Genomic DNA, 15,475 nt, shown 5'->3' on the forward strand with positions numbered 1-15,475 from the left:
GTACCAGGAGCTATCACAAATCCCTTCTGAAAGTAGGCTAGGTAAAAACAGGTAGATCAACTGCACTTGAACTCCAGATTATTTCTAACTATTTCAAATATGGCACAGTACAGTTACCTGTACACCCTGTCAGCCTGTCTTCTAGCTGAGTCTAGCACAGTCTATTGGGAAGTGGGGCAAGAGAGCGTAACTTCTCATTCATTTAATTAGAATTTATTGAATACCTATGGAAAAATGCACTTTAATGAGTGCTGTGATATTAAGAGTATATGCCTAACCTTGGAGGACTCCTTCTCTGGCTGCCTATATATTTCTCAATTCTTCGTATTTCCTCTGCAATAAAAACAGGGTCACTGAGTTGGGCAGCCCTTGTTCACTCACGGCTTTTACTTGCTGCATGATTTGGGGCAGGTTAATTAATCGCCTCTTCATCTATAAAAACAGGGAAAATACCACTTACTCTGTATCGTTGTCACAAACACTAAATGAGATAACCTATTGGAAAAAATCACCTAGCATAATACTTGGCATGTCTCAGCACTCTTTAGATGGTATTTTCCTCTTTCCGTCATTTCTTCCTAAGAAAACCTAGTTCTAGCTAAGTATTCTATTTTTCCTTCTAGACTATAAACTCCATGAGGGTAAGTAACTGATCCTTAAAGGGTATTTGGTGAATAGTACATGAATGAAGTAATGAATAATAATGAGCAATCAAGAATCTGTTTTACATTCTTTGTTTTAGGATTACTTTGAATTAAAACCGAAAACTCATCCATTGGAGTCTACCCTTAGAGGTCTGCCCAGACCCATGTGCCTCCACAGATACTTGAATGGAATACAAAGCTCCACCTAGGAGGCCCATGCTCCTACAAATTATCCCAGTGATTTATTTTAAGTCTGTTATTAAAGCCATTTGAACTTTGTGCTACCAAGTATGCAAATTGAATCAACTTGCTATGCCTTAATTAAATGAATTTTAATGACTGTATAAACCAATAAAAAACATTTACTTTATACCTTTAAGTGATACAAATTGAATATTTCACATACAAACAAATTTATCCTTGACTGAAAGATTGGTTTATACTCAGGAGCACCACAGGATAAACCAATGCTCAATATCAGTGTTTCTGTTTCCTTCTTCTTTTTTTCCCTTGTAATAAATTTGGATGCATTAACTTTTTTGCAATACCCTCACATTGTCAATTATAATGCTTTCTCAGGAAAAAGTGTGAATTTAAAAACAAGCAATAATTTATCTATGCTGGAATAACATTACATTTTATCCATAAAAATAAAACACATTTTCTCTCTTTGCTTAAGCTTTTCCAATTTCTTCACCCTTCAGATAAATGGGAAAAGTTTGTGTTTTCAGAAAGAAAAGTGTGTAATTGTTGATAGTCACCCGAATCTCTGGGTAACCTGAGTCATTAGAAAGCACATTCTCATATAAGACATTAAAACCAACTACAAAACTGTAAGCTGAAGAAGATTATAAAATAATGATTCAGAGAGTAAAACAGTATAAGTTCCCTGAATTTTATTTACTAATTTTAATGTAAGAAGTACTATCACTTGGCTGCTATTGATAAACTTTTTTTTTTTTATAAACTTTCTTTTAAAGGAAAATATGACAATGCCCAAAAAGAGAACTATAACAAACATTTGAAAACCTCTCACATTCGCAATAGTATAATCAACAGAAATTTGAGACCCATGGCTATGATTTTTAAAGTATATTTTGAAAGATACAGACCAAGATTATCAATAACAGTTCTAACATGGTACTTACTTTTCACAAGTCTGTCAATTAATAGGATAAAATCTTATTAAAAAACAAAAATACAATTAAAAAAAAAAACAACATTAAAGGTCAGTAGCTTAGCAATCACTTAACAATAGTCCAATTGCTTTATGTTACAAGTAAGGAAACAAAAAATTTGGCTCTTCTCCACAGTCTGATAACCTCTATTAGATTCCTTCCCTTTGCTTCCGCGCAGTCCCCACGGTCCATAGAACACATTCATGTCACCTGGTAGTGGTCTGAGGTCAGCCAACTGCTTTCTGTTATCTTGTCTGTTAGCTTGAGAGGCCTTTGTACTTAGTTCTTTTAAATAAATGATTCTTAGGTTTCTCAGACTACTGCCAGTCATGAAAGCAAAGAATTGTGGCATTATTTGGGAAGGTCTAGGGAAGCAATTCTTTAATTATCAGATACTATTCAGGTCTAGTAGCACTAACATCTACTTTCCTGTCTTCAATCATTCAATTTTAGATAAATGAGTTCAGTAAAGATGTAGGATACAAATTAATATACAGAAATCTGTTGTAATTCTATACATTAACAAAGCAGCAGCAGAAAGAGAAATTAAGAAAACAATCCCACTTACAACAGCACCAAAAATAATAAAATGCCTAGGAATAAACCTAACCAAGGAGGAGTACTCTGAAAACTAAAACAATGATGAAAGAAACTAAAGGTGACACAAACAAATGGAACAATATTCCATGCTCATGGATTAGAAGAGCCAATACTGCTAAAATATCCATACTACCCAAAACAATCTATAGATTTAATGCAATCTCTATCAAAATATCATTTTTCACAGAACTAGCACAAATAATCCTAAAATTTGTATGAAAACACAAAGGCCCCCAAATAGCCAAAGTAATCTTGAAAAACAACAAAGCTGGTGGCATCACAATTCCAGATTTCAAGATATACTACACAAAGCTGTAGTAATCAAAACAGTCTGGTACTAGCACAGAAACAGACATGTAGATCAATAGAACAGAATGGAGAATCCAGAAATAAACACACACTTGTTTGGGCAATTAATCTATGACAAGGCAAGAATATACAATGGGGAAAAAGACAGCCTCTTCAACACGTGGTGTTGGGAAAAGTGGACAGGCACATCCAAAAGAATCAAACTAGACCACGTTCTTGGACCATACACAAAAATAAACTTAAACTGGATTAAAGTCCTAAATGTGAGATCTGAAACCAAAAAATTCCTAGAAGAAAACACAGGGAGTAATTTCCTTGACATGGTAGAAACATTCCCTCAGGAGAAGGAAACAAAAGCAAAGTGAAAGGATTGGGACTATATAAAGTAAAAAGCTTTTGCACAGCAAAGGAACCATCAACAAAACAAAAAAGCAATCTACTGAATGGGAAAAGACATTTGCAATTGATATTTCTAATAAGGGGTTACCATCCAAAATATACAAAAAATTTTAGCATTTAAGACCAAAAAAGAAATCTGATTAAAAAATGGGCAGAGGACCTGAATAGACATTTTTCCAAAGAAAACATACAGCTGACCAACAGACACATGAAAAGATGTTCAACATCACTGATCATCAGGAAAATGCAAATTAAAATCATGTGGGATATCACCTTACACCTGTCAGAATGTCACAATACACAAGAAATAACAAGTGGTGGCAAAGATGTGGAGAATAGGGAACACTTGTGGGAATCCAAATTGATGCAGCTACAGTGGAAAATAGTAGGAAGCTTCCTCTAAAACTTAAAAAGAGAAATACCATTTGATCCAATAATTCCACTCCTGGGTATTTATCCAAAGAAAATGGTAACACTGATTTGAAAAGATACATGTACCCTTATGTTTATTGTAGCATGATTTACAATATCCAAGATATGGAAACAACCCAAGTGTCCATCAACAGATGAATGAAGATGTGAGATATATATTTGGAATATGACTCAGCCATGAAAAAATGAAATCTCGCCATTTGCAACAATATGGATGGACCTAGAGAGTAAAATGCTAAGTGAAATAAATTAGTCAGAGGAGGACAAACACCGTATGATCTCACTCATATATGGAAATTTTAGAAACAAAACAAAAAAGAAACTGAGAGGAAAAATCCCCCTAAACTAGATTCTTAAATACAGGGAACTGGTGTTAACACAAGGGTGTGTGTGTGTGTGTGTGTGTGTGTGTGTGTGAGAAATAGTAAAGGGGATTAAGAGTATTTTTATCTTGATGAGCACTGAATAATATATAGAATTGTTGAATCACTATGTTGTATACCCAAAACTAACTATGTTAATTGTACTTGAATTAGAGAAATAAACAAAGAAAAAAATACTGGGTAACAGTAGGAAAAAACAATACTTGATTTTGGAAGGATTCAGTTCCTATTCTCCGAACCTTTCTTGAGAGGGTTGCAGGAAGGGAACACACTATCCATTTTCTCTCCCATAGATAGCTCAAGACAAGCCCTATTTAAAGGTGGGTAGCTGAATTTATAAATAACAAGGTGGGGCAGTAATGCTAGTAAGAGACAACAAACCCTCAAAAAGAAACAGAATTTCCTTTTTCACTGCTTTAATTTTTCATATTCCATTAATAATATTAGAGCTACCACAAGTCATTCCAATCAAATAGCTGTAGAACCTTGAGCAAATCACCAGCTCCCTGGGTCTGTTTTCTCATTTTTAAAATGAAAGAGCTGAACACATTGATCTCCAAGGTCCCTTTATATTGGCATATGTCTTCTTTATATTCTCAATTCAATTATAAGGCAGATTAAACATAGACTTATCTAATTGTTCTTTAAGGCAGTGATCTTCAAAATGGGGCATATAAGGCAATTAATAAGAGGGTTGGGACAAAATATTTGAAGTTTTAATTTACATAGGTTTTTAATGCAGAGTTAGGAAAAAGATTTAGTCTTACTAATCTTTAACACTCTGCCATTGGTATCCTCACTGGGTCTGTGGGAGAATAAGAGCTCCACAAAGTGGAGATGTTGACAGGGAAACAATCTTTCTTTGCCCATTGTCAACACAGAGCATGTTGCTTGGGCCTGGTTATGGGGATTTACAGACAATTACTGCATGAATACCAGATGGACAAGAGGTTTGCTATGCTTTCTGCAGAACAATCTCAGATTAAAAATAATACCAATAATGCCAAATGAGTGAATGACTGAAAAAAGCTGGGCCAACACTCCTCTTAAAACAAATGTTTTGTCAACCTCATTATGTGAGGTAAAACAGTGACTATGGAATGAGATTAGCTCTGACATGATGGTGTCCTCCCAAATAAAAATTATCAAGAAGGACTGGAAGTGTCCATTCTCCTTAATTCTGAACTTTTTCCTTGGTGTATAATGGGTTTCGAAGTATTTGTTAAGAATGAGAGTATGCAAACAAGATTTTTTAAAGGACTTCAAATTCATATTGACAAAACTTTATTCAGATAAGGGCATACAACGAATAAAGCTGGAAACTGTACTTGTGCAAGAGGAGACAGAGCTGCTGTTGGATGTACGTTGAGAGTTTAGCCGAGCATCTCTATGGTATTGCTGCCTCAGCGTTCAGGCGGCCTGTGGGGGACCTCAAGCAATGCCAGCCTCTCATGCAAGCGCATGCCTTGGATAACAGCCCGCAGAGGCACAAGCAAATGCAAGTTCCTGATATGACTCCCCCAGTCGTCCTTGTGATCAACAGTCTCCCTCAGCTCCCAGGGCCGTCCCCTTGTGCACTCCTCAGAAAAGACCCCTTTTTTTGTTTGCGGAGCTTACCAAACCCTAGCTCTTTTTTGGTTTGCATTGACCAAATTGGCTTTAGCCTAGACCCCAAAGGACTATACCCACTCTAATAAAGGCATGTGCCCCAGGTCCTGTCTATCTGTCCTCTGCCTTGACCTCCCCGTTGTGGCCCCTAGAGGCCTGCTGTGCACCTCCTCAGGACCTGTGAGTAATAAACTTCTCTGTTTTAATTTCTCTTGTGGTCTTTGTTGAACTGCAGAGCTCACTCATCTGGCACCCTGTGCTCTGATTAACAAAAGTTAATTTAACAAAATCAAAACAATGTGCCAGGGCCTTTGAGATGGTGATGTGCGCCAAGGACAATGTTTACCACCTGGACTGCTTTGCATGTCAGCTTTGTAATCAAAGATTTTGTGTTGGAGACAAATTTTTTCCCAAAGAATAACATGATCCTCTGCCAGACGGACTACGAAGGTTTAATGAAAGAAGGTTATGCACCCCAGGTCCGCTGATGTATCAACATCACCCCATTAAGAATACAAAGCAGTACATTCTTTTATCTTTTTTGCTCCACATGTATGTAAGATTTGACACAGGAACCGACTGAATAGCGTAGATATAGGAAAGCAGGATGGTTATATGGAATAAAAGGCAGACTGCATCTATATGTAGTGAAATTGCCCCAGTGCCAAACACAAGCACGGAGCCACACAGATCTGTGTTGGCCTCACTGAGGCTCTGACACGCAACTAGCTGTGATCTGGATGAGTCTCTAAAGTTCTAATTTCTAAACTGTACAGGTATGAAAATAATGCCTATCTCACAGGATGGTTGTGGGACTTGAACATGAATGTTTGGCATATGTAGGTCTCCATAAATTTTCATTTCCTTTTCTTTACATTTTATTTGCCAAAAAACAAAGACATGTACTTGTGTAGTAACGGAGGACAAGAATATAGTATGGTACTATTTAAAATTGCATTGTTTCCGCTAGGTCATATAACACCATAATTTGCCCCCCAACAGAATTTGTCCATGTTAAACTGAGATTTAAGAACTGAATTGACAACTTTTGTTTAACTCACCACATTAAAATCTAGATTTTCTTCAACCCATGATTTTGCCTCTTCAAATTCATCTTTCATTTCCATTATAAAAAGAGTATCCAGGGCATCTACTATTGTTGCTCCTTTAATACTACCTGAAAATATCAGAAAAATAACTATTAAAATATTTGACAGATACATACAAGCAAATTGACCAAACCTGGAGAGGGAGAGGGAGAGGATAATACTGAATTTATTAATAAAAGGTAATACTGAACATAATCTAAAATTCCTATCACGAAAGAAAATTTTAAAGCTGCAGTAAAACCCAACTAATCATTATCACAGGGTATGGATTGATACACTAATCTTTAAAGTTTCTTCTGAGTTGTAGAAAATAATCTCTTAGAATTTCATTTGTGACTGCATTCTCTAGCAAGAAAAAAGTAGATCTGAAACAGAGGAGCAACACACATATTAATTTTGACGTAATCACGTATAAGTACACCTGTGCAAAACTTTTAAATATAATTAAATCTAAAATTATGATAGCTCTAATAAGTGATTATTCAAAAATGGAATTTCACCCCCTCTTTGAAGGCCTGATCCTAACCTCCCCTCCCACCCACCCAGCCCATCTCGACTCGATGATTCATTTCCTCTGAACTCCCTTGACATGAAGGCTTTACGTTGGTCTTGCACTCATCACTTTCTGCCTTCCATTTATAATTATTTGTGTACATCTCTTTTAGTCTATAAACTTCCTCAGAATGGAGAAGTCATGTCTTTTTTTTTTTTAATTGGAGTTCAATTTGCCAACATATAGCACAACACCCAGTGCTCATCCCAAGTGCCCCCTCAGTGCCCATCACCCAGTCACCCCAACCCCCCGCCCACCTCCCCTTCCACTACCCCTCGTTCATTTCCCAGAGTTAGGTCTCTCATGTTTTGTCACCCTCACTGATATTTTCACTCATTGAGAAGTCCTGTCTTCTTCATCTGCACATTCCATATTAAGAGACTTACTAGGTTTCAATGCTTCATAATAATTTAAAATCAATCATCACTGTATTAACAGAGAACCAAATAATCTCTTTGATAAACATTATGACAAATTTACACAAAACTGATTTATCAATGATGTGAGCAACTTTCATAGGGATAAAAACAAAAACAGAACTAGATGTTAAAAGTCATAGTAAATAATGAAAAAAATAAAGTCCTCTGAGTCATCATGAAGTTTCTGAATTTGTGTTCAATTCCTGCAATTCATCATCCCTGCTGATAACTGTGTCGTGAAAGCACTACTTTATAAATACACCTGAAATCGCTTCTACTGTCACTACTCCAAGTTTGTTGGACTCTCTTCATCTCTAAACTGTTTCACTGTAATAGGCCAACCAGCCTTTCTGCCCCTCTTCCAGCTCTCCCTCACTGCTCTCACAATTCCCTTCTCCCTACCTGAGTTCCTGCTTCATATGAATATCTGAACTTCAGATGAATATCTCCTGAACCCTCTAATGATTTGACAACTATTTACACACAACTCTTCTGTAGGAGGCCAGGAACTCTGCAAAGACTTGTACTGCGGTGATTAAACCAGTGCTAGAAGGAGAGCCCACCACACGGAAGATCCTGAATAAATGGAGAGAAGCATAGTGTGGTGATTAGGACCACGGACTCTGACCTTAACCACACCTGGGTCTGGCCCCAGCATGGCTAGTTAGTACGTGGCTAATACGTGGTAAGCTGTTCTGAGCTGCCTTTTTCTCATCTATAAAGTGCCTATGATAATGAGGTTAAGTGAGATGTCGGAAAAATGGCACTTGGCGTGTCATGAGTGTCAGCTGACACTGTTGCTTGTTGTATGATTTGATATTATTTAACACCTTCAGTTACAGTATAAAAAGTCACATTTTCTATGGGGAATTAAGAAGTGTCAGAATAAGACTCTACTCCCTTCATCCTGGGACTTATGGGCAAAATTGTGTAGGTTAAAGAAGAATCCAGTGCAATGAGAAGGGCACTGGGTACCTCTGTGACCCAAGGAATCCAACTTTTCTGTTACCTAGCTTCCTCACCTCCACAATGAGAATGTTATTAACATCCACAGTACCAATCACTAAGGGCTGCTGGGAGGACCAAATGCAATAAAGCATGCCAAAGTAGACAAATGAAAGTTTAAATAACTGACGTAATCTATTTGCACTTTCTCTTCCATGGCACAAACAGGAGAAACCCAGAGCTACTGTTGGGAGTCACCAAGATACAGTGAAGATCACCATGGCAGGCTGCCTTGGCCAGCTTATCAATAAAGACACAACTTTTACCTGATAGGAAGCAGTTAATGCAGTGGACCAAATGCTCCTCTGCTGGGTATCACCCCAGGAGCTAAAAATCATGATGCTGAACCTATGTCCATTAAATGAGAATCTTTGGAAGTGTGCCTCAGGCATCACTTTTTCAAGGTAGGTAAGTGATTCTAACATACAGTGCTCAGTCTGAAGGACATACTATGCACAGTCCTCGCAGATAACTTCCATCAGGTATGCAAGTTTCCTACATGGACTGGAGGGGCACTCAAACGTCACCTCTCACAGGTTCTGTCAACTGGAGAAAAATTATTGTCACTAAGAAACCAAAGCACATTCTACTCACCAAACAAACTGCTAGAATGGCCTTCTTTTGATATAGGTTTCAGTTCATTTAATCCCCAGGCATAACGCTTATAATTATTCCAAGCATGTTTCATCATCTGAGAAAAGAAGTGAAAACAGGATTATAATTTGAATTTAAGAGGTTTTTGCTACAAAACAGATCATATATTGAAGACCTAAAAGTTAAAGCCTTAAAATTCACTGCTTAGTTAAAAGGATGATTATTTAAAAGGGTGACAATGATATGAATAAACTGGCACACACGTGTGCCCGCACACACACGTTGCCCCTTTATATTTACAAATGGAGATTTCTTGTTTAAAAGAGCACATACTATTTTCAAGTCAGTTCCCAGTAACAGATATTTAGCTTATTCTAAAAAGGATGAACCATTCTTACATTTATCTATTTCAATCTCATGAAAGATTTATCTGCAGAGTCTATATTTAAGGTACTGGTTTTTTCACAAGGTTCTTTGTATTTTGTCAACCTCATAATATACAAATATTCAGGGTTATCACTTTAAACACTTTGATGTATTTTGACCAAGTCTACGTGGAGAAGCGTAGAGGACTTAAGTAAAACTCTATGATTATATCTAAATTTGGGGAAACTTCAGCTTGTTTTAATATAATCAATCCTGAATTATATACATGTGTATATATGTGAAGCTGATCCCGTATACTTCCATTCTAGGCTCCTTGTACCAGGAAGGTTTTTAAAGGCCAAACTTCTCTGCCATTAATTGTATAAATTATTTTCAATTATTTTCAATTAATTTTAACAAAATTTATATATAATGAAAACCAAATTAATTTCTCTTGGCTTACAGATAAAGTTCTGACTTATTGTGCTAAAACATTAACTCTAGTAGAAAGTGAACGATTTTTAAGGGGAGAAACTGTTCTAAGAGCCTGTCAAAATAGTTGTATAATCACTGTATAACAGTTGTTGAATTTTTTTTTAGGACTCAAGGAATATAATTATTTTTGTATCCCTTTTTTAAAGAGGGCAGGAGACTCTTCACATGTCTCATTCATGCTGCTATTCCCAATCCATTAGCAATGTCACCAAAATATGAACATAATCTGAAAATGTCCTAATCTGGCTCCATATTTTAAAATACCTTTAAAAAGCATCAGCTAAAGTTACAAACACAAGGGCTGTTTATTTCTAAAAATCTTCAGTGAGATCAATATAATTTTCTTAAATCTTCATATGTCCCTGAACACAGTAATAAACATCTTTCTTTAGCCAATTTGAATATTATCTTCACTATTACTATGAATAATAACTACAAAAATCTGTACAATTTGCTGGGTACTCTGCTACATGCTCTACATTCAGTATCATACTCAATTCTCATTACAACTCTATGAAATGTTGTATTACTATTGTTTGGTAGATAAAGAAACTTGAGGCTTGGAAGTTAAAACCCAAGGAACTTTAGTCAGGGTCCTGCTATTTCTTCACAGCTGAAGAGCCAGGGTTCATCCCTGTGTTGGCCTGACTCCAAAGCCATGGCATTAACCAATATGTTGCATCATCTTCCTTTAATGAGTCAGCAACAGAATCTTCCTTTGATGAATCAGATTGTTGATTTTCCCCCCAGTCCACAGAACGTGGACAAGATAGCATTTTCAAGATTTTCTCTTTATAATTTTATTGGAAAGTATAATAGATTTAAGGATAAAATAACCTGACTTATAACTCCTATAATACCCCTGATTAGTCACATATCACGGATGAGTCATAGTTTTTACGAGATTTTCTTTATCTGAAAAAAATGGGGTAATTCCGCACGGGGTGTATGTAAGGATTACATGAACATAGCATATGACTGCACTTAGTGTACTGCTTCCACATGGTGGGTAATCACATGTTTATTGAATGTGAACCTATGTTGAAACCAATTAAATTCACATCACAGAAAAAGAAACTGATGAGCTTGTGAAAAGACTAGGGATAGGAAATCCACAAAAACACCTTGAGATTACATCTGAGTTTGATTTGGTTTTCCTGTTAATGGACTACATTTGGTAAACTTCATTCCTGTAAATTTCCAAAGACACTTTATAAATTCAAAAGCTTTTGAAATATACCTGACACAAGAACAATAACAATAAAATTTTATGATGATGTGTTTTAGCCCTAAGTCTGAGTGGAAACCAGTGTCATATACTATTAATGACTCAAAGATGGCATAAATCTCTCCCACAGAAGACTGCTGCTTTATCAAACATTATCCTTTATACCATGTACTACTAGTACAGAACTTCCTTGAGTTGCATCTGTAGTATATATTAACTTTTTTCATCTTTTTTTTCCCCAAGGGAAAATCTGGCACTAATTGCTTGGCTTCCTACATTTTAAAAGTTGCTGTGGCACATTTCACAAAATGGGTTCCTCATCCCATGATATTTCTAGGGGTTAGAGAGAGAAAAGAAAAAGAAAACCGTGTGGTCAAAATACCTTGAATGGGGCATAAAGAGTGGTTTCTCCAGGAACTTGTCAAAAGAACAGCCATGCTGTTAAATGATTCCAGTGGTCGATGACCTCTGGAAATGATTTACCAAGTTAAAGCCAAACAGAAGACATAATGTGTATGTGTGTGTAGAGTAACAGTGAGAATGAACTCACAAGTTATATGTAAGCTCAGCTTTGTAACTAAGATTTATGACTTTACAAATACCTGAAAACACTGAAATGGTACTAGCTTCTGATTTTACAGTATTAAGCCACTAGCCAGCTAAGGGACCATGGGGATGGAGGTATTTAATGTCTTTAGACTCAGTGTGCTTATGAGCTGACAGGCTACAAAGGTCACTTTCAAAGTTCAACTACTAACAAAGAAGTCCACGGATAGGATTAATCTCCATCTTCACATGCTCCTTAATTTTGTTTTGTAGTATTTCATCAATTTTATTAGAGTTGTAGAGCCTTACATCCCAAGTAGAAGGATTAAAATAGCCCTAAACAACTAGAGGTTGATTAGGACTTCAAACACAGTTGTGAAACCCACGTGTGAAAAAAGCAAAAAACAAAAAAACTCTGAAAGCATAAGATTTGTATTTTCCTGAATGCCTATGTTTGTATGAGTGAGAGGTATAGCTAACACAGTGTGAATGGAAACAAAGAGAAGAAAATGATACAAAACTCTAAAATAGCAATCCATTATATTCACCCAGAGAAACTTAAATTAAAACGTAAATATCCCCAAAATAGCATTATTTCTCCTTGACTCTGTACTCAAAGATTCCTCCACTAGCACTTTCTTTTCAATTGGCATCAAGGCTAAGTAATTAGGCAGTCATTTATTGAGTGTCTGCTACACTATGAATAAGATACCGAAGGATTAAAAAGAAAGTGTACATGACTCTATCATGCTTATAAACTCGTAGTGTATGGAAGCTTAACATTGTCTGTTCTTACATACTCATAAATATTTATAAATATAGCAGAATAAGAAAACTAATGTTGTGCCCAACTCTACTATTGTACCTAATGATTTGCTTTCAATTTTATGTCCTGACCTAATCAAGGATGGGAGAAGCCACAAATAAACAAAATATGCTTGAATTTCCCCAGGTATGTATAGAGTTCATAACCTACATTTTTGTTGCCTTAGAGAGTTGTGTTTTTTTTTTTTTAAAGATTTTACTTATTTATTTTAGAGAGAGAGAGACACCATGAGCAGGAGGGGCAGAGGGTGAAGAGGGGAGGGAAGGAGGGGGGAAAAGAGAGAAAGAGAAGAGAATCTCAAGCAGACTCCATGATGAACATGAAACCTGATGTGAGGCTTGATTCCAAGACCTTGAAATCATGACTTAAGCTGAAACCAAGAGTCGGATGCCTAACCGACTGTGCCACCCAGACACCTCCCCCTTACAAATATTTTTATTTGCTGATGCTTTAATTATATGATCTTAGGTTATTCACGATACATTAAAAAGCTTTCTGAAAATCTGTTTTTGCCAGACAGATCTTATGAAGGCTTGAACTTTCTTTGCCCCTTTAAAAAAAGGCTACAAGCTCAAGTCCCACTTGTAGCCCCATTCTGTGTGGACTTACACAAGATTTTCATCATTTATACAGTGTGATCAGAGTAAGTCCCTGGCACCTGTGGACTGATCTAGGGCCTGGTGTCTGACCCAAAGGTAGACAACTAAGAGCCAGCCAGTAGCCCTGAAGATGAGGTGTCTGGATGTGAAGCTCTGTCTACTGGATGGACCAACCTAATCCTCTACCTATGGAAGTGTAACAGAGATATTCGCAAAGGATCCAGAGGCCAGAGTGAGGTAGAAGCAGAGAAGTACAAACACACAAAGAGAACTCCAGAAGGCGGTAGCAGCCTGGGATATTAAAACCACAGGGTCTTATCAACGGTCAACAGATGCTGGGTAAGGTTTCACAGAGTATGTAAAGCAGGCAGGCTCTAAATGGCTAAAATGCTGATTTAAAAAAAATAATTGGATGTGTAAAAATTTGAAATTAGTATCAGTGGGCTATTGATACTAATATCAATACTAATATAACAATATATAACAACATTCTGGCCTATGTACACTAGCAACTCAAGGGCCAAAAGATAGAGGCCACTTTTGGCTTGTCAATAGCTTGACATTTGGCACTAAGAGGAAGAAACTATAGTTCAGTGTCATTCACACTTCCCCCTGTTCTAGAGATGAAGGGCTGTGTATGTGTCTGGTTCAGGTGAGATCTAGGGTGAGGTCAATCCACCTACCCATTCAAGAAGAAATGGATAGCCTTAGCTCTTAAAACTATACTTAGTTGATGCTTTGAAAAAATATGAATTTTAAAAGCCAGACAGTAGATTCTATCAAACTTTGCCTGAAATGATTTGTTTGTCCCATGAAAGTACCTCCCAGAACTTTCAGATAAAATCTCAAAAACATTTTTAGGATCACTGTATCCATCTTCCTTTTTTTAATCTTTGGTGAACTGGGAAGTGGCAGACAGGAAAAATAAAAAGTGATTTCAGGGAATCAGGTTGCAGCTCCTCCAAAACCTCAATTATGCATAGGGGAAGAATTTCTAGATGTGTGAACACAAGGCGACAATCTAGGCACGCCGCCTTCTTATCTGAAGCTGCACCACTTTGGAAGGAAGGCTGAGAGAAGTGGAAGGAGTGTCAGGCCAGGGAGAGACCCAGGGCTGGGGACAGCTGTCGGAGGGAGCAAAGCCAGCAGCTTCCCTGGGGATGACCGAGCCCTGTTGCCTGGCTCTCCTCTCCTACACTCTTTAGTTTTCTCATTTTTAAGAAACAACAATCAATTGTAACAAAGGTGCACGATGTTAACAGTGGGCTGTGTAGGCGCTGGGCTGTGTAGGTGCCGGGGTAAATGGGAACACACTGTACTTTCCCCTCTATTTTGCTATGAACCTAAAACTGCTCTAAACAAATAAAAGTATATATTTAAAGAAGAATAACATCACCGTCCTCACGGCACGGTCATGCGGTCATGCGATCCAATCGGAGAATGCGCCTGGCTGGGGAAGACCTCCAATGAATACTGCGGGCCTCCATGCACCCTACCTCCTCACTGCCCTCCTGGGCCCAAGGATTAAGCAGCAGAGATAAGAGAGAAGAGCCTGAGAAAAAGGAGGACACTTAGCTACACTCAGAGCAGGCAAGGCAATTCAGGGAAAAGTGAATTAGCAGGAGAGAAAAGGAAAGAGGCCAATGTCACCCAAAGGTGACAACGCAGAGCTTGGTGTGACCGCATCCACCCACCGAGACTGCAGGCCCGGAGTCTACCCCGATTACAGCGTCTAGCATCCTCTCACTAATAGGGATCAAGACAGACCTGGGGACGATGCTCCTCCTGACGCAGTTCCTCGCGGAGCAAGGCCCCGAGCCCAGCACCCTGCTCTCTCTCAGGGCCGAGCACCAAGGAAAACCTGCCCAGCAGTGACAGTTCCCAATTTTACCCCAGATCAAATTAAAACATTCATTCAGGAGCCTTGCTCAATTTATCTCCTTCAAATGCTGAAATAGATGAGTTCTCTGTCCCTTCCTCCAAGGCTGCTAAGGTGTTCTGTTTCCAAGATCATTTTTCCTAATGTTACAATGCCAACTGCTACTTTTTGAGCACCTACTGGTGGCACGATGTGAATTATAAATGAGGACAGAGTAGGATGCCAGATTTGGGGAATAAGAGGACTTCGTGTGACATACGTAAAATATGTTTGTCTGACGTGCAAATTCTAATACAGTCCTGT

At 37.7% G+C, this 15,475-nt stretch overlaps 1 protein-coding gene across 1 annotated transcript in view; it reads right to left on the minus strand.

The window, feature by feature from the left end:
* The window catches only part of MAN1A1 (mannosidase alpha class 1A member 1), a 166,628-nt gene that overhangs the window by 117,547 nt on the left and 33,606 nt on the right, over positions 1-15,475 (minus strand). The window contains exons 2-3 of the mRNA XM_072832001.1: positions 9,234-9,330; positions 6,615-6,730 (exon numbers count right to left, since the gene is read on the minus strand). Of these exons, the coding sequence (XP_072688102.1) occupies positions 6,615-6,730; positions 9,234-9,330 (213 nt within the window). The remainder of the gene's footprint in view (positions 1-6,614; positions 6,731-9,233; positions 9,331-15,475) is intronic.

The sequence above is a fragment of the Canis lupus genome, chromosome 1 (assembly GCF_048164855.1).
Source record: "Canis lupus baileyi chromosome 1, mCanLup2.hap1, whole genome shotgun sequence".
Lineage (NCBI taxonomy): Eukaryota > Metazoa > Chordata > Mammalia > Carnivora > Canidae > Canis > Canis lupus.